This window comes from Geotrypetes seraphini, chromosome 1 (assembly GCF_902459505.1).
Source record: "Geotrypetes seraphini chromosome 1, aGeoSer1.1, whole genome shotgun sequence".
In the NCBI taxonomy this organism is placed as follows: Eukaryota; Metazoa; Chordata; class Amphibia; order Gymnophiona; family Dermophiidae; genus Geotrypetes; species Geotrypetes seraphini.
In genome coordinates this window covers 448,794,359-448,814,040 of record NC_047084.1, presented here as the reverse complement: position 1 = coordinate 448,814,040, position 19,682 = coordinate 448,794,359, and the positions used below count along the sequence as shown (strand labels likewise).

The 19,682-nt window shown below is 41.9% G+C and overlaps 1 protein-coding gene across 4 annotated transcripts in view; it reads right to left on the bottom strand.

Annotated features, from left to right (window-relative positions):
- Positions 1 to 12,026: 12,026 nt before the first annotated feature.
- L1CAM (L1 cell adhesion molecule) overlaps positions 12,027 to 19,682 on the bottom strand; it is a 310,192-nt gene continuing 302,536 nt past the window's right edge. For all 4 annotated transcript variants that reach the window (XM_033920778.1, XM_033920770.1, XM_033920750.1 and 1 more), the window contains one exon: positions 12,027 to 15,305. In XM_033920778.1, the coding sequence (XP_033776669.1) occupies positions 15,062 to 15,305 (244 nt within the window). In that variant the 3' untranslated portion in view covers positions 12,027 to 15,061. The remainder of the gene's footprint in view (positions 15,306 to 19,682) is intronic.

Below are 19,682 nucleotides of genomic sequence, written 5' to 3'. Positions count from 1 at the left end.
ACTGGGCCTTTTCTCCCTCAAACAGAGGAGATTGAGAGGGAACATGATCGAAACATTCAAGGTACTGAAGGGAATAGACTTAGTAGATAAGGACAGGTTGTTATGTTCTTATGTTATTTGGTCTATCTGCATTCTGCATGTGTGGAACAGACTAGGCATTTTGTTTGCATTGCAGGTCTGTATAGGATCAATCTGTACAAATCTGGCTTGCTTAATTTTCCAATAGGTATATTGATGTTACAATTTTAAGGTTTTATATCACTTTGCATGCCTGATACTGGATTTTGGATTTGAAATTAGATTATACCTTTCTCAGTAGTAGCTCAATGCAAGTTACATTCGGGTACAGCGGGCATTTCCTGTTCCTGGAGGACTTGCAGTCTAAGTATGTACCTGGGATAATAGAGAGGAAAGTAACTTGTCCACAATTTCAAGGAGAATCAGTGGGATTTGAAGCCTGGCTTCCCTGGTTTGGGAGCCTACTGCTCTATCCAACATATATAGCTAATAGAGATGATACTTATTCTAAACATATTTACTAACCCAACACTAAACAAAAGGCAGGTAGATCTGAAGTCTGGTGCCAATTGGTAACGTACTTGTGACTCGGAAGCTTGCCGTAGCCACATTTGATTCACAAGTTTTTTGTTTGTGTCCACACAAGCATTTCTAAGACAGAACAGCTTTTATAGACTCTTGACAAAGGCAGGACTGCCAGTGTCGAGTCCACTTGTTTGATATAGGGAGGGAATATTTCTGTCTTAGGTTTTTTTAAGGGTATTTACATTATAATTGATAATAATTGAGTGTTGACTATGAGTCAATTTTTGATTATTGTGGTACATATTCAGGGAGGGATGGGAGAGGGTTATTTAAGTCATAAATTGATTTTTGAATATTCACACTTCAGGGGGCGGGGCGGGGCGGGGGGGGGAAGATATCATTACTTAAAATAGGGTAAGGTTTTTATGGTAATATATGTTTTGTATTTTATTGAATGATTATTGGGTGGGTAGGTGGGGGAAATGGGTTGATTATGAACATGTGAAAGTTAAATGTGCTTTTATTATACCATTATATGTTGAATTTGTTGTGTTGCACTGTTGAAGTTTAAAATCAATAAAGAATTTAAAAAAAACAAAACTTGGAAGAGGGGCTTTTTCCTGTAAACTAAAACTAAGTACAGTAATCAGTTATCATTGGTCCCAACATCGATTACATTGGAATCTGGAGCTTCTCTTAAACAACCAAAATATTAGTGGTTATTTTGGACCCCTTCTTGACATATAAGGATCAAATTGCAAATTTATGGAAGAAAACCATGTATGTAATGAGACAGTTGAAATCTTATTGTTTCGAACATCATTTTGTATTGGTGGTTCAGATGTTGATGTTATCACAACTCGATTATTGTAATTCTTTGTATTTGAATTTAAACTAAAAAACAGTAAAAAAAATAAAATAAAATTGCAGCCAATTCAAAATACTGTAGTGAGATAAATATATGGTCTGAAGAGATATGATAGTGTTTCTATATTTTATAAGAAACTTCATTGGCTGCCTATAGAGAAACATATAGGGCTACTTTTACAAAGTTGCATTAGGGCCTTAACACGCGGAATAGCGTGCGCTAAAATGCCACGCACGCTAGCCGCTACCGCCTCCTCTTGAGCAGGCGGTAGTTTTTCAGGTAGCGCCCATGGAGTTTAAAACTGTCTGATGCATCATATTATACAGGCAGAGGCTTCCAATCATCTCACTCTGTTCTTTTCATGTTTGTATTATTCATCTAATAGAATAAGTAATACATTTTTATTGCAATTTCTACCTTTTATAGGCATATGTTTTAAACATCAATTTAATTCTTCTTTTACATATGCTGCTATTGTTATTTGGAATGATTTACCTATACAAATAAGGACAGAAGTTAGTTATTGGAAATTTTGTAGAACATTGAAAACATTTTTATATGATAGATTGTAAAGTTAGTACTTAGTTAAAGAATTGTAAGGACATCATTTTAAGGGCAATTCTATAACAGGACACCTGTATTTATGCACCTGATAGAAGCCTATTTTCTCACTTTTGTATAATCTGTTCTTTAGGGAGGTCTGCTGATTACAATTGATGTGTAACCCATGGGTTGGCCCTCTATTCAGGTAAGTATTCAATGGAAGTAAAACCCAGATGTCTGAAACCATACTCCTTGTTCTGGAGCCATATTGTAACCTACTTTTTTTCATCTTCATTTTATTTGGGTGAAACACTTCCTCCTAGACTACCTGGATATAAAATTCTGTCATTTATGGAGAAACAATGCCATCCACTGGTCATTGCCTTGTACTACATATTTTAGTCCATCATTGCCAATTTGGTAAAATGGTGAGTGACAATTCCCATCCATCCTCTGGCTAAATGTGTGTAGGTACATAGTCTGTGTACCTACAGTTGGGAGAAAAAGAGGACCTACTTTAAATATGTTAGGATGGTACAGGTGTTTGAAATTTTCAGAACTATGTACATCATTCCCCCTCTCCCCCAATCATCTGTATATAATAGTAGAAGTGTTTTAAAATGTGTTCAGGCAGTATCTCTTTGAAATGGTTATTTGATATGACTTTCCTTCACAGATATCAAGTGGTTTAATACTTGAACAGTAAGCATGTACTCTCTTCCAGTGGGCTCACAATTTAACTATGGTATCTAGGGCAATGGAGGGTTAAGTGACTTACCCAAGGTCACAAGGAGCGGTGCTGGGGTTGAGTCTGCAACCTCAAGGTGCTGAAGCAGCTACTCTAACTACTAGGCTGCTCCACTCCACTGTGCTTTAATGCTCTGCCTAAAAAGGTCATGCATTCCAAATCAATATAATGTATTTAAAGTCAATTTTTGTATGTGGTCATAACATACATTTAAAAATAGTATTTAACATAAATGAGTGAAATGAACCAAAAAAGTTCTGAAAATTATGAACAAGGACAAAAATCTGAAAATGAGCCAAAAAACGTTCCCTACGCACAGCTCTATTTCCTATATTTTCCCAGTTCTCCCAGAAAACCATACATTACTTCCTTTATATTTTGGCATCTTTTCTCGAGAGGTAATTTTAGCATCAACACATGAGAATTGTGTTTCAACTAGTAGCAAGGACTTTGAGGAGTCTGACTCAGATATCTCCAACCATTCAGATGAGGATTTGCCAGAGTACTCAGCAGAAGAACCCTATGGCATAGCTTCTGATCCTTCCCCTCCTCCTCAATAATGCATAAGACCATAAGAATAGCCTTACTGAATCAGACCAATGGTCCATCTAGCCCAGTAGCCTGTCCTCATGGTGGCCAATCCAGGTCACTAGTACCTGACAAAACTCCAAAAAGTAGCAACGTTCCATGCTACCGATCTAGGGCAAGCAGTGGCTTCCCATGTCTGCCTCAATAACAGACTAAGGACTTTTCCTCCAGGAAATTGTCCAAACCTTTCTTAAAACCAGCTACATTAACCATTCTTACCATAACCTCTGGCAATGCGTTCCAGAGCTTAACTATTCTCTGAGTGAAGAAGTATTTCCCTCTATGTTCATCGCGTGTCCCCTAGTCTTTGTAATTTTGGACAGAGTAAAATATTGATCCACTTGTACCCATTCTACACCACTCAGGATTTTGTAGACTTCAATCATATCTCTCCTCAGCCATCTCTTTACCAAGCTGAAGAGTCCTAACCTTTTTAGTCTTTCCTCATATGAGAGGAGCTCCATCCCCTTTATCATTTTGGTCACTCTTCTTTGAACCTTTTCTAGTTCTGCTATTTGTTCCTTGAGATAAGAATAGAAAGCAATGCTCAAGATACAGAGGCATTATAACATTCTTAGTCTTGTTAACCATCTTTTTAAATAATTCCTAGCATCTTGCTTGCTTTTTTGGCTGCTGCTGAAATTGGGCAGAAGGTTTCATCGTATTGTCTACAATGACACCCAGATATTTTTCTTGGGCACTAACCCCCAAGGTGGACCCCAGCAACTGGTAACTATGATTTTGGTTATTCTTCCCAATGTGCATCACTTTGCATTTGTCCACATTAAATTTCATCTGCCATTTGGACACCCAGGGGTCCTTTGATCAAGCCGCACAACGGGGTTAGCGCGTCGGACATTTCATCACGTGCTAACCCCCGCGGTTGGCTAAAAAACTAACGCCTGCTCAATGCAGGTGTTAGCGGCAGGTGGTTTAACGTGTGGCAAATTTAATCACCTCACTTGTCATTCCAATTTCCAGATCATTTATAAATAAGTTAAATAGCACTGGTTCCAATACAGATCCCTGTGGCACTCCACTATTAACCTCCTCCATTGAGAAAAATGGTTTATGGGTTTTTTATTTTTTTTAAGTTCAATAAAATTTATTGAAAATATATGTAACATAGTACAAAACAAAACAAAACAAACCTTTCCAGAGGAGGTGGTGGGGATGAAAACAATGACAGAATCCAAAAAATTGTGGCATAAACACAGAGGATCCTTAAATAGAAAGAGGATGGAATTTACGTAAACATTAAATGACCTTCACACATCACACACAGGTGCATGGGGTGGCCAGTATAACTCTAGCAACTTACTAGGAAGACAAGATAGACCATACAGGTCTTTATCTGCCATCATTTACTATGTTACTGTGTAACCTTGGTGACAGGAATTTGTGGCACATGGTGAGAGTAGAAGTAACAAAAAAATAGGAGGAAATATTTTTTCGCTCAGAGAATAGTTAAGCTGTGAAACGCATTGCCAGAGATTGTGGTAAGAGCGGATAGTGTAGCTGGTTTAAAGAAAGGATTGGACAACTTCCTGGAGGAAAAGTCCATAGTCCGCTGTTGAGAAAGACATGGGAGAAGCCACTGCTTGCTCTGGATCGGTAGCATGGAATGTTGCTACTCCTTGGGTTTTTGCCAGGTACTAGGGACCTGGATTGACCACCGTGAAAATGGGCTACTTGGCTTGATGGACCATTGGTCTGACCCAGTAAGGCTATTCTTATGCTCTTATGTTCTAACCACAACTGCTGGCTACTGCAGCACATAGAGGGCAGAGCCAGGGACAATGACAAGCTACTGGGGAATCTTGAGAAAGGTAAAGAAACCACTACAGCCAACTCCTACAGCCACTTCGTGAGTAGCTGTGAAAATACCATAGCAGGCATGTGACGTAGATGCAAGAAAACCATTAAGGATGATTTCTGTAGGTACAAGCAAAAACCATGGTGGCTCCTGCAGGTGTACTAGAGAGACATAGTGGGTGGCTCTGTAGACACATGGAATGGATAGACAAAATAATGTGGAGAGATCTTGCAGGTACATGGGCAATGCATATGAGAAAACCATGGTGAGAGGCTCCCGCAGTACATGAGGAATGGACATCAGCAGCACCTGAAAACTCTGCCGGTGTGCTTAGAGAGGCTAAGGTGAACAGAAGAATCACAAACTTCTTTCCGGAGCCTTTTATAGCTTCTGAGAGCCAAAGGGAGCAATCTTTCCCTCTCCCGAACTCTCTAAAAGCAATTCCCTAACTTGTAAGTCTTACTTTAAGCAGAGAAAGTTCTGTAAAAATTAAGGGGATGACTTGGTGGCTGTGCTTCACATTGATGTGAAGAGTTTGCATTTGATTCCTGGACACAGCTGAGCTCAGGATGCTGTGGATGAGAAATCCCAGGCTAGACTTCAGGCCTATATAGCATCTGCAATAAGCCATGGTGGAACCTCACCAAAGACTTGTGGTGTTTGGGCTGTGGTGGAAGGGTGACACAGTTAGGACAAAATCTCCAAATAGCTGCAAATGAAAACTCATTTCAATAGAGGCTATATTGAACGGATCTGGAAATCCAAAGAACAGCAGGAAACTTGCTCACCAAAAAAAAAAAAAGGACTGAAATAGCACTTAACACAGTTCTAAACCTTTCTACCCATTCTACATGCATCTTCATATTTTAGTCCACGGTAACGCATATTTCCCCTGATACACGTTTCATACAGCAGGCAGGTGTGGACAGTATATCCCATACAGAAAGCAAGCAACACAGTGAGGACCTCACACATTGGGGGAAAGGTTATAAAGCTTTTTTCTGCAGTAAAACCTGTTTTGCATACAAAAGAGTGCTTTTATAACATTGCTTGACTGCACTCGTACGTCAAAAATAGACTTAGAAAAAGTGTGTGGCTACTTTTTATGCAGTATGACCATAGGTTTTCCAAGAGGTGTGGTTTGCACAGAGTGAAAGCAGGGCTGCAATGTATGTATTTTATGAAATATTCATATACACACTTGTGTAGAATATATGTACAGCTTTTTCAGAACAGGTGTGCACTTAGGTGCTTTTGGATCTGGATCCGGGAACTTATTTGATCATAGGTTCCTAAGTTAGTTTTATAAAATAGATTTAAAATAGGCACCTCTGTGGACTTCCAACATGGACCTAAGGAGGGCAATTTCAAAACTGCACTTTGGTGTCATCTGAGGCTGAGCTGTTCTGAACATGTGGGTGTTATCTCCTTCTACCAGCAGATGGAGGTAGAGAAAAAGCCATGCTTTTCCTGTGAACTCACCAGTATAACCTGATGCATTGGGAAAATTCTAGTGTTCTTCTCTACCTCTTAGGTTGTTCAGGCTGGTGTTCCTGGTCTCCTGGCATATGTCCCCTGCTTTGCTGGCTGAGGCTGCACAAGGTTGAGCCCAACAGTCGCTCCCATATTACCTAATCCCTGCATTGGACTTGGTTCTGCAGCTCTCAGTCACACTTTTTAGCGTTCAGTGGGCGAGTGTAGCTCGGCCCATCCCCATACTCCCTGTTTGGGCAATCTTTCCCCGGGTTCCCCCTTAAAAAATTGTAATTGGTTTTGCCTGGTTAGCTTTATTCTTTCTATTGAGAGTGTCTTTCGTGGGGCCAGGGTCACAAGCTCTTAGGCCCTCTAGTGGAGCAGGAACAGCCTGACCTGTCCAATAAAGGTGCACCAGGCTCTTTGGCGTTGAAAGTTGGAGGCATGCTGTTTCTCTTCTGCCACCAATGGTTCTGCATCCTTTCAGATTAGTGGGTTCAGGAAGTGAGCAGAAAGAGATATTTATTGGAGTGTGTTTTCTCCATGCCAGTTACCTTTATGGTGTGGCTTGGAGCTAAAATAGCAGGCAGTCACTCCTACATTGCAGCACTTGTTCACCTTGGAAGTGGTGGAATCCGTTCCTTTGACAGAGTGAGGTCTGGGCCGTCATTCCATTTCTTTACATAAGAAAAGCCATACTGGGTCAGACCAATGGTCCATCTAGCCCAGTGTCTTATTTCCAACAGTGGCCAATTCAGCTCACAAGTACCTGGCAGAAACCCAAATAATAGAAACATTAAATGCTACCGATCACAGGGCAACCAGTGGCTTCTCCCATATCTGTATCAATAGCAGACTATGCACGTTTCCTCCAGGATCTTGTCCAAACCTTTTTTAAACCTAGCTATACTAACTGCTAGTACCACATCCTCTGCCAATGAGTTTTAAAGCTTAACTCTTCGTTGAGTGAAAAATTATCTCCTCCTATTTATTTAAAGGTGTTTCCATGTAACTTCATTCAGTGTCCCCAGCTCTTGTCATTTTTGAGACATTTGTCACCACTCAGGATTTTGTAGACCTCAAACATATACCCCTTCAGCCGTGTCTTTTTTGAAGAGCCCTAACCTCTTTAGGCTTTCCTCATATAAGCGGAGTTCCATCCCTTTTATCATTTTGGTAACTATTCTTTGAATCTTTTCTAATTCCACTATATCTTTTTTGAGAAACAGTGACCAGAACTGAAATCAAAACTCAAAGTGAGGTCATACCATGGAGCGATACAGAGCCATTATAATATTCTTGATCTTATTTATCATCCCTTTCCTAATAATTCCTAGCATCCTGTTAGCTTTTTTGGCTATCGCTGCACCCTGAATGTAAGATTCCAGAGTATTTGCATGGAGACCCTTCAGTTGGTGATTGCCTCAGTTCATCCAAGCAAGTTATTGACACCCCTGGACTTCATGAATGCACATTCCCATTGTGGAGTATCACAAGTGCTATCTCTGCCTTTCTGTGCTTGGGCACAATCTCCAGTTTTGGGCTCTGCCTTTTGGGTTGGCCTTGGCTCCTCATGTCTTTTCCATGGTGACAGTGGTGGTGGCTTATTTGAGGTGCCAGGCATCCAGGTTCATCCCAACCTGGATGATTGATCTTGGATGACTCAGAAGGAGGCTATGGCTCAAGTTGTTGCCCTCCTGGAATTTTTGGGTTGGGAGGTGAATTATCTGAAGAGTCACTTGGTCCTGAACTAGATCCTCGAGTACTTGGGAGTTTAATTTGACACAGCTTGGGGGATGGCTTTCCTCCTGGAGTGAGCTGCAAAGCTACAAGCTCAGAATTGAAGACTCTGTGAGTCTTTGACTCCAAAATGTTGGGACCCTCAGTTTTTACACTTTATGATGGCAACCTTGGAGGTAGTGCCTTAGGCAAGAGGACACATGCAGCTTCTTTAGTCTTTCAAGACGTTAAAGCTCTTGGTGCCTCTCTCTGCCTGGATTGATGGAAGTCTCCTCGGAAGCCCCTCAGTGGGTGGTGGTTACCACCAATACAAGTCTTGGCTGAGGAGTGCATTGCCTGGTTCTCTTTGGAGATGTCATGGTCCATCAACCGCCTGGTCACAAGAGCAATACACCTGGCCTTTTAGGAGTTCCTTCCCCTGCTTCAAGGAAAGGCAGTCTGAGTGATGGACAATGCCACAGTGGTGGCTTACATAAACAAGCAAGGCAGCACCTGAAGTAGGCAGTAGTGTTGGAAGCTGCAAGTTTCTGCCACAGAGTAGAGGCACACCTACAGTCCCTGTCGGCAATACGAGTGATACAAAGCGGGTAAGGACACCATTCAGGTGAACTTCCTCAGCTGCTCCCAGTTGGATCCAGAGGAGTGATAGGCAGTATATCAAATTTTCATTAAACTTGAAACTAAATTTAAACTTGAGTGGGAGCTCATTCGGGACCATTGGGGGCCGCTGGTATTTATTGTGATGGTCATGAGTTCCAGTGCCAAGACTCAGCAATTCTTCAGGCTCTGGAGGCAGGCGGCCTCAGAAGGGTTAAAAGTCCTGGTTCAACTGTGGTCAGCTACTATGTCTTCCCTTCAAGGCCTATGATAGACCAGCTCTTGCACAGAATTGCTTGCCATCCTATTCTTCTTGATCTGGTGTCTCCAGTTGGACCTAGTTGCTGGTGGCCAAGCCACTTCTTCTGCCTGGAGCTGTGGGCTTCTGCGGCAGGGATTGATGGAAATGGAAGATCCATATCTCTTCTGGATTACAGTTTGGCCCCTGAAAGGTGGCAGTTGGTGAGGTATGACTTTTTATCTGTGGTGATTTCCACCTTGCTTAAGTTCTGAAAATCTTCCACATCCTTGGCTTATGTGCAGATCTGGAGGGTTTTTCACCAATGGTGTTCCAGGTAGCTCAGTCCCTATGGAAGGCACAGATTCCCAAGTTCTTGGCAACAATATTTAGATCAGGGCTTGGCCCTGAATTCCAGCAAGGTCCAGGTTGCTGTCCTTTCAAGTTTTAGAGACAAAGTGCAGGGCTTTTCCTTGCAACTGCATGAGGAAATTGCCTAGTTTTTGAAGGAGGTCGCTCACTAGTGGCCACAGTGTGGCCTTCCATTCCCTCCTGCGACCTGAACTTGGTTCGTAGGGTGGTTTCTGGTGCTCTCTTCAAGCCTTTGCAGCTGGCTTCATTGAGGACCTCATTCTCAAGGTGGTTTCCTTATGGCCATGACTTTGATTTCCAGAGTTTTTTTTAGAGGACTCTGTGCCAATACACATGGATCCCTCCATTTTGTCCAAAGTGATCTAGGCATTCCATGTGAACTAGGAGATCTGTGTGCCCTCCTTTTCTCAGGAGGGGTGAGATCTCTCTGCTAGGAAGCTAGACAAGTTAAGTATCTGGAGGACATTGCTTTGCTACTTGAAGAAACCAATGGGTTTCCTATGTCTGATATCTGTTCATCTTTTCCAGGGCCCTTATAAGGGTCAGGCAGCCTTTAAGGCCACTATTGTGTGGTGGATCAAGGTGACCATTGAGGCCGCCTATATTTATAGAAATTGACCAGTGCCCCCAGGTTTGAGAGTTCACTCGAGGGCTCAGGCGACTTCTTGGGCAGAAGCCCAAAAAGTTGATCCAGAGATCTATTGGGTAGCGATGTGGTTGTTGCTGAATTACTTTGTCAAGCATTATAGATTGGATGTGCTTGCTAGAACTCATTTAGGCTTTGGCAGGGTTGCCCTTAGGGGAGCTTTGTATTCCCCTGCCCAGTAGTTCTGCTTGGGTATAACCACATGTTCAGAACAGTGCAGCCTCAAACAAGGTGAAATTGTCTTGCCTGATTAATTTTGTTTCATATAGGCCCCCTTTTATGAAGCCACATTAGGATTTTTTAATCATTGGAATTCTATGAGCGTCAGAGCTAATACCACTGCGACTAGCGACAAAAAAGGATTCATAAAAAAAGGGGGGGGGGGAGTTAGGTGGATGCACCATTCTGAAGCCTGCCTTTGAAAGACTAAAGACTCTTGGGGTACTCTGCTCTTTTCCTTTCAGTAACAACAACAACAACAAAAATAATTTGAGAAGTGAGGAAGTAGTCCTTGCAGATGCAGGGAAGTGAGTGCCACTCTGGTATTATGCTCGCTTGATGTTTTGGGTTTTTTTTTTTTTTCCAGTTGCAGTGGTTAATAGGGCCTGGGAGTGTTACAAAAGAACCTTCTGTTGCTAAGCTTTATCTCTACCTCCATTTGCTGGTAGGAGGGGATAATACCCACATGGCCAGAATGATGAAGCTAAAGAAAAGGAAATTATCAGGTAAAAACATCATTTCATCTTAAAAGTATAAAATATTGGTTTCTGCGTGGAAAAGGGCTTTTTAAAACCTGCCTACCCTGTGGGTATAATTATATGCGTAATGAGAACAGGCGTTCTTGTGAGCAGGGATTGCATTTGCATCCATTCCTTTATAACTAAACACACACACACAGAATTTTACCTTCAGTGAAGATGAGTCTTTGGGGATGGAGGAGCAAACATTGCACTTTCATGTACACTTTTGTATTTCCAAAAATGTGTGTAAATTGTCATGGAAAAATACCCCAGAAACAACTGGTGGCAGCTTATGCACATTTTCCAAAATGTGCAGCCGAGATGTAGCAATAGACTGTATAATTAGGTGTACAGTGTGAAAATTATTCCCCCCCACCGAAATATGAAAGAGAAATAGACATAGAGCAGACACATGTATCCAAGCAAACACATACCAAGCACACGGGACACACGCTCAAACAGCAGAAATAAGTCCATACACTCATAACAGACACAAATGCGACTCGCATACATCCAAATACACATACACACAGAGCAGATGCATATTCAAACATACATCTGAGACACTGGCACAGGAAATGTGTGCATGTGCACTCACACATAGAACAGAGAGATGCACAGAACAGGGACATGCACACATCATGCACACACACAAAGCAGACATGACACACAAAGCAGACACATTTCTTTACATGATCAAACAGTACAGTTCTTATGTCCTTTAATGATAGGATGCTATTGATATGAGACTTATATTGTCTAAGTGCAGATGCTGGTCAAGGAGATTTATCTCTGGCACTGACAAACTTCCAAAAACACCACTTATTTACAGTTGCAAAAAAATTACCTGTCCCAGGATCTTGGTTAGTAGAATTATTTTTTTTTTTCCAGCTCTGCTGCAAGTAACCATATGGTAAGAGTGGAATGTCGTTCTCTTTTATACTTTGCTACTTGTTACTGCAGTGTGATAGTGGCATGCAACGCACAGGACACACCTGAAAGCTCCTTTGTGATGTTTAAAAAAAAAATACTCAGAATATCCGTGCCCCTGTTCTCCCCACCTCAGCGCTCCAGAAAGTGATATTTTCAAAATAAAGTGAACAAAACTCAGCTCTTTAGCACCAAAGGAACATGAGCCTTCACCATCTTTTTATTATAAGATATGCACTGGATTCCTGCAGAGCAGCAGCGGATGGCAAAAGCACAGGGAGTGTTTCATATACTGCAGACAGTGTGAGTCCATGCCTGTTCACATTGCACAAAGCCAGCGTTTAGAAAGTGAATCAGGGCAGGCCTGTCATGTATTCACAATTGCTCTGCTTCACTTTCGACATAGTAAAAGGGATTTTAAGCAGTAACTGAGGCATGATTAAGCCCGGAGCACACACAAATACAAGCATCTCCAGACCCAGATGTGACTCTTTATTAGCTGAGGCAGGTCGTTTAACCTCTAGTAGCTGCATCAGTTCCATAATTATTTTGGGCGAATGTGAAGGGATCGGGGTAATGCACAGATCCTGTGTGTCTTGAATGCTCTAGAGCAGTGTTTCTCAACACGGTCCTGGAGTACTGCCTTGCCAGTCAGGTTTTCAAGATATCCACAATGAATATGAATGAAAGAAATTTGCATATAATGGAGGCAGTGTATGCAAATCCAAGTTGATGCATATTCATTGTGGATATCTTGAAAGACTCCAGGACTAAGTAGAGAAACACTGCTCTACAGATTGGAATATAGGGTTGGGGTGGAACAGGTGTGTGTGGGTAATGAGAGGGAAGGTTTAAGAGGGTAACTTGCTGTGATTGTTTGGGTTTCTATAAAGCTTTACATAAGATTTTATAAGGGCCATCCCAGAATCTAAACACAAGGACCAAGGTCTTAGGGCAGACAAGGGCAACTCCGATCCTCAGGGCCGGAATCCAATCGGGTTTTCAGGATTACCCCAATGAATATGCTTATTACCTGATGTTATAATCGCTTTTTTAGAAGTTTTAGTTTACTTTCTTTTTTATTTGAAGTCTGACGAGACCTATCAGAGTGGGAATATATTTCAGATATGCACATTGGTGGCTCTCAAGACTCCTGAGGAAGGCCTGTTGGCCGAAACATGGGCATGTCGAGTCATTGAGTCGTTGGATGTATTTCAGTGTACACTTACCCATGAAAGTGCCCACAGGGCATCTAAGTGTTATTCTGCAAGGGGTGGGGGGACTGCTAGCAATGCTTAGCAGTCAGGGGGCATATATATAAGTGAAGTTCACAGTTACAGGTGTTACTCTGCCACATTTACGCAGGTCTGTTGATGGTGTAAGTGCAGACACTTAAATATTAGGTGTGCTGATACTGGGTTTTGCTAGGATTCTATAATGGACCCTGGATACGCAGTAGGATTCTACAAAGCATCCTCAAGGTGCCTAAATAGATGCACCCAGTTGTAGAATTGCCCCCGCCCCCCATGCCTGTGGGTAAAACCACAGTGCCCCGCATAGTCAAACTTACAGTGAAGTCTGCTATAGGGTGCCACTTTTCTGCCATCAGATAGGAGGACAAGAGGATGGGATTGAGCTGCGACCATGACCACCACAGTACAGCAAGGATTTGCCACAAATAGTAGTTGAGAAGCCCTGGCATAGGGCTCTCCAAGCCCTTTCAGACCTAGAGAAGAGCAAATGCTGGAGGGGCTGAGATATCTAATATTGGAAGGCCAAAAGAAATTTGCTGCACATGATATCTGGAGAGCGTACTTCAGGCTCACCTACAGATAATGTTGTGGCCTGAAGGGCTCGCATGGAGCTGAAACCATCCTGAGCAATGCTTACGCTACTCAAATGAAAGGAGCCACAGCCCACAAAGAACCTACTTTTCTTGGAGCCTGCTAAGGTGTGGTGCTTCCTCGTGTTCAGTGGACCAGGAACCTGTTTTGGGAGATTAGTTCAGTTTGCCTCTTCCTCAGGGACAGGGGAAGAATTTAGAGGGTCACTGATATTTCTCTTAGGGGTTTTCAATCAGTCCTCAGGGTAAATCCAGTCAGTCAGGATATCCTGAAAACCCTGACTGGCTGGGTGTGCCCTGAAGACTGGGTTGAAACCTCTGCCAGAGGGAATGTCATGGGCTGATGATCGAGCCATGGCAGCATTGGGAGGCAGTTGACTGCGCACTTTGTTTACTCTGGAAAGCATTTTTCAGCTGGGGACAGGAGTGTTTGTGTGTATGTGTGTGGGGGGGGGGGGGGAGTCAATTTGTTAATGCTGCCCTCTGGCTCTCTCAAATACCACCTTCCTTACTCCCATTGCCCACTCTCCCTCTCCCTTGCTATAGGCTCCAGCAAACATCTCAAAACAAATGGAATATCAAAGGCCAATGTTAGTTTTGGACAATGCTAAGCCTGTTGTTCCCTCCTCCCTTGCCCTCTCTTCAAAATCAAGTAAAACAAAAGTAATAAAAATATGCACAAAAACATGAAAAGAGCTAAGGACAGGGGATAGCCTGCAGCGATACACATATACAACCAATCCCTGAAACAAAATGTGTGTGTGTGTGTGTGGAGTGGAGTGGAGGGGAGGGAAGGGGAGAGAGAGAAGGGAGGGAGTATTTATAATTTTACAGGATCTGTGTTTCTCTGTCACAATGTTGGAATGAAAAAGTGCAGGAGCAGAAGTGGATCTCGCAGGGACAGCAGTCACTCTCTTTCCTCCCTTCTCATATTGTTCCAATCTCAATTCCTTTTCCACATGTCACTCGCAGAGCAGGGCTGGGGTGGGTTGTTTCAACAGTGACAAACACATTATGACCATAATAATAATTATAAAAAATAAAAATAAAATGTATAAACATTTTTTGGCAAGTCGTTCTGTAGAAGGGGGAGTGCAGGAGGCAGGGTCACCACCACAAGCCCCTTCCCCTCTCTGGAGTTGGCAAGGGGGAAACGAGAGGAGTCTTCCAAATCAAAAGAGATCTTTCATTAAGCTATCTTGTTTTTAAATGATTAAAACAAATTATGAAAACCTCCCTTCTTCCTCTTTGGACCTTCATCCTTCAAGGTCAGGGTGGGTGACTGGGGATGAATGGTGGTGATACTGAAACAGAAACCCTCCCCTCTCTGTATTTCCCCCATACCCGTGGCATGTCTCTCCTCCCCCTGACCTCTGCTACTCCAGGGCACCCACCACAGTGTTATTGACAGGTGAGGCAGCCCCTGAGCTTTCATTGCCACCAGCCCCACCCTCCTTCTTGCCACTGTACTGGCCAATGAAGGACCCATCTTCGTTGAACTGGACATCCACGCTACCACCGTAGTCTGCCAAGCTGTCATCACTACCCAGTGGTTTGATCTCGCCGTTCAGGGAGGGTTGGCTGCTGTCACCACCACCAAATGGTTTCTCCTCATTGTCACTGCAAGCAAAGGGTGGGGGAGAAGTATAGAAAAAAAAAAGTTTAGGGGTGAGGGCAGGAAGGAATTGCAAAGAGAGTTTCCAAAGTTCTTCATGTTCAAATCCTGAGTTCTATCTAGCTCTTGGAGGCAAAAGTACAGCACAAGGGTACTCAAGATGGTGTCAGTGGTAGAATCGTGAGAACATACAGTGTAAAATATGGATCGATATTTTAAAGATTTTCCCAGCTACAACTGGGCATTTAGAACTTTTCTTTTATGGGATATTGGTTCAATGCCCTTAGGTTTAAATGGGATGGGTTCCATTACATAGGCAGCTTTGTACCTAGGGCAGATAAGCATACTTAGAACCCCTCTCCTTTTTCTTTCCATCCCCAGCACTTTGGTCCCCATTCCTATTTTCACTCTTTTCTTTCTTCTACAACTTGGATGGGATGAGGAGAGCTCTACCAAAGGTTTCTCATCTTCTGCTGGCCCACACTTGAATTTCATTCACAGTTTTGCCCCCAAAATGCTTTCCCCTCACCTACCCCTGTTTTGCTTTCCCTGTCATCAGCAGCAGATGAATCCAGAGACTTATGGTTTTTGACCATTTGCTAGCAGGTGGAGATAGAGAACATTAAACTGAGCTCTGTTACCCAGGATAGCATGCTCCTTGGTGAGTGAAAACAACAAAAAAGCAAATAAATTTTCCACTGAGAAATGGCAATCTAAACAAAAACAAAAGACGTGGAAACTAACCATGTTCAAAAGCTTCATTTTATTTCTTCAAAGAGAGCTAAAAACACTATCAACATTTATGTTTCACAGACCCAACATGGACCGTGTTTCGGTAAAACATCTTCCTCAGGGGTCCAATGGAAAAAAATATAAGATAACGTTGTTAACCAGATATGAAGAATTATGAGCACTATTCCATATGCTTTCGTGTAGCGCCCATAATTCTTCACATTTGGTTAGCAACGCTATCTTATTATATCTTTTTCCACTGGACCCCTGAGGAAGGTGTTTTACTGAAACATGGCCTGTGAAGGGTCCTTGAAACACAAATGTGGATAGTGTTTTTAGCTCTCTTTGAAGAAATAAAACAAAGCTTTTGAACATTGTTAGCATGCTCCTTAGTCAGTCAGTATTCTCTCTCTCTGGCAGGCAGATGGATGGTCTCTCACAATCTCCTGCTCTTCTTTGCTACTTTGCTCCTGTTTTGGGTTTCTCAGTTTAGTTAAAGCTGGGATGTTTAAGCTGAGTAGTACCTACTTTAGAGGGTATGCTTGGTTATGCCAAACCCCTCCTCCGCCCCATCCTTCCTCCATGCTGCTGCCCCATTCTCCTTCCTCTCAACACATAGGGCATTTTTTTTTTTTACATCTTTTAAATGTTTCTGGCCAAAGTTTGGAGGGATATTAATTAGTTCTGAGTCACTAAAAACTGCTTCAGGGCTCTCAGTTATTTACAGTGGTTAGAACATCTTAAAGTTTCTTTTCTTTTCTACTATATCACTTCATTGCTCAGATGCGGTTCTCCGGTCCCTCTCTATAGCTGCCAAGCTGCTGTATGGCTGGTCTGGTCTGTGCTCTTCTTAGGCTGGTTACCCACAACTATGTGGTAGATATGGGCCTTTATCCTCTAATGGTTGGCGATGGTGAGTACCTTCTTTCTATTCTAACCTTTAGTCCTTGTATCTATGAGTGAAGGATATCTTCCTTCAAAACCTGCGGTTACTTAGTTTCTCTGGAGTGGCAGCTAGATCTCTAACTTCCTTTATGATATTGGCTTCTCTGCATAACTTTCGCTATCCCACACTAATGAGGACTCTTTGCTACATCCTATAAATCTCTGGATTTATCTGCTGTTGATGACAAGGAAGGAAAAATTATATCTTACCTGATCATTTTCTTTCCTTTAGTCACAGCAGATGAATCCAGAGTCCATCATTTTCTTATTTCCTTTTTTTAGTTAGGTGTTTGGACTCCTTTTGTCAATGAATTCTGATTATTGTCAGATTCATATCTAATGCCTGTTAGAAAGGAATTCTACTTATATTGTTGTTTTCACTAATTGTCCTGCTTTGTTATGAGAAATACTGGTTGACCAAGGAGCATGCAATCCTGTGTGACAGAGCTTAGTTTAATGCACTCTATCCACCTCTGGATTCATCTGCTGTGACTAAAGGAAAGAAAATGATCAGGTAAGACATAATTTTTTCCATTTCTTTTGAAAAACAGAAGAGGAAATCGTTTTATTGGTAGACTGGATGCAAAGTCTGGCTTCTTGGAATTCGCAGCTCTGAAGTTAGAAGATTCAGGAATAACAAGGAAATATTTTTTTTGCAGATATGGTGGTGGATGAATGAAAATGGCTCCTCAGGGAAGGTGGGGTGGGGATGGAGAGGTCCTAATTCAAGTAGATCTGGGATAAACACTTAGGATTTGTGATGTGAAGGAAAAGCCAGAGATGAGCTAGAATTTATAGCATAACCCAACGAGTAGATGGGCCTTGAAATCCTTCTCCGCCACCATAAATACTGTTTACATTTAAGTTTTCACAGAGGTGAATCTCAGAATGGTAGTGCCTATTGGATGTCCAGTGTACTTTTTAGATATCAATGGGAGGATTTCTAGTTGTTTTTGCATGTTGGTTAGGAATATGGCTTCTGTGGGGTTTGGGGCTGTTATTTTTTGAGCATACCCTGCTGCTTGTCAGAGTGCAGGATGCTGTAAGGTATTAGGTTTCATATTCAGACCAGATTTTAAATAATGAAGGTTAGGTATAAGAATCTCATTGCCTTCTTTCCATTTTAGCGATTATCTGCCAGTGCTGACTAATGTGCTTGGCCAATAACATCTGTTAGTATCTAGGGCTCATTCCAAACAATGAGACTCGCAGTAAAACAATGCACATTAGTAACTAGCTGTATATTAAAGAGATTGGGCTTTCCTGGAAGAGGAAATAGAGCCAGTACTGTTATGCATTCTAGCACAGAGGAGAACTGACAGGGCGGAGCAGGGGTCCCTGCTGGCCCAGCCCACACTGCAGCAAATAGACAACTTTCAGTCACACGCTAGTTACAAATGTGAGTGATGGGAATCTTACCTTTCCAGGGATCTGCAGTGAAGTTAAAGGAAAGGGGGGGAACCAGGTAAGCAGTGCAGAAGAAAAGCAGGAGAACTTCATTATAACACCAACATGGAGTTATAGGAACAAACTATAACAACACTGAAAATGTTGGCTAACCCACAACTAATTATTCAGTTTTTGCTTTACCTGGCCAAGGATGTGAAACCAGTGATATACAATGGTGGTGATTGTTGCTTCTGTTATTTTATTTTCTGGTAACTTAACTTTTAATTCTGTTTTTGTTTATTTTATTTTAGGGGATACTCCTTCTCTCCCCGCCCCTATTTGTTCTGTTTTGCAATTGTAAACTGCTTTAATTTGTCCTTCTAGAATAGTAGTATATCAAGCCTCTAATAAACATAAAAATATAATCAACATGAGTGGAGCCAAGACACCACTGTATGCTCTGTTCAGGGGCTGCAGCTATGAAGGACTGAAGCTGTGAAGTTTAACTGCACTCTTTTCCCTTTTGCTACTCTAGGAAACAACATAATAAGTAAGTGCTGGTATATAATACCAGTTTGTCTCTTCATAAACCCTCAGCACTAACCCTTTGAGTTGGTAAACTTCTGCTATATTCCTCCCTTCCCATAAAATGAGATGGGAAGATCCATAGCATTCCCATAGCATTATGGGATACATAGTTATCCTTATAGGTAATAGGTTTATTCACTTAATATACCGCTATTTCACTGTACAGTCAAATTCAATGGTTTGCAAACAATAAAAAAGACAATTATAAGAAAAGAACTCCAGCAATTTGGACACATAAAAGCCCCACCCGTAAATTATCCCAAAGGGTACTCATATAAAAACCCAATAAAAAAATGAACCTTATGTTTTCTGTATTCGCAGTATTCTGAAGTTATTCTTCCTCTAATAATATTCCAGGCTTTTAAGTGTTTTGTGAACTTAGGTAATAATAATTCCTTCCTCAGATCTTGTGGAAGAGTTCCACATTATGGGTACAACATAAAAAAGGCAACTTTTTGTGTACATTCCAATTTTGCATCTTTAACTACCAGAATTTGAAGGAGAGAAGCCTGGTTAGAATGTAATTCTTGTGAAGGCTCAAAAGGTTTTAGCAAATTATACAATATAATAAGTCCTTTACCTACTGGAACACATACATGACTAGAAGTCCCAGAATGCAATGCAATGGATATTCAAAAATCAGCACACAAGTCAGCCTCAGGCCTTGCTAAAGAGTGAGCTCTAGTCCATCTTTTACCTGACCAGGGGTAAGAAGCTCTCCTGCTTTT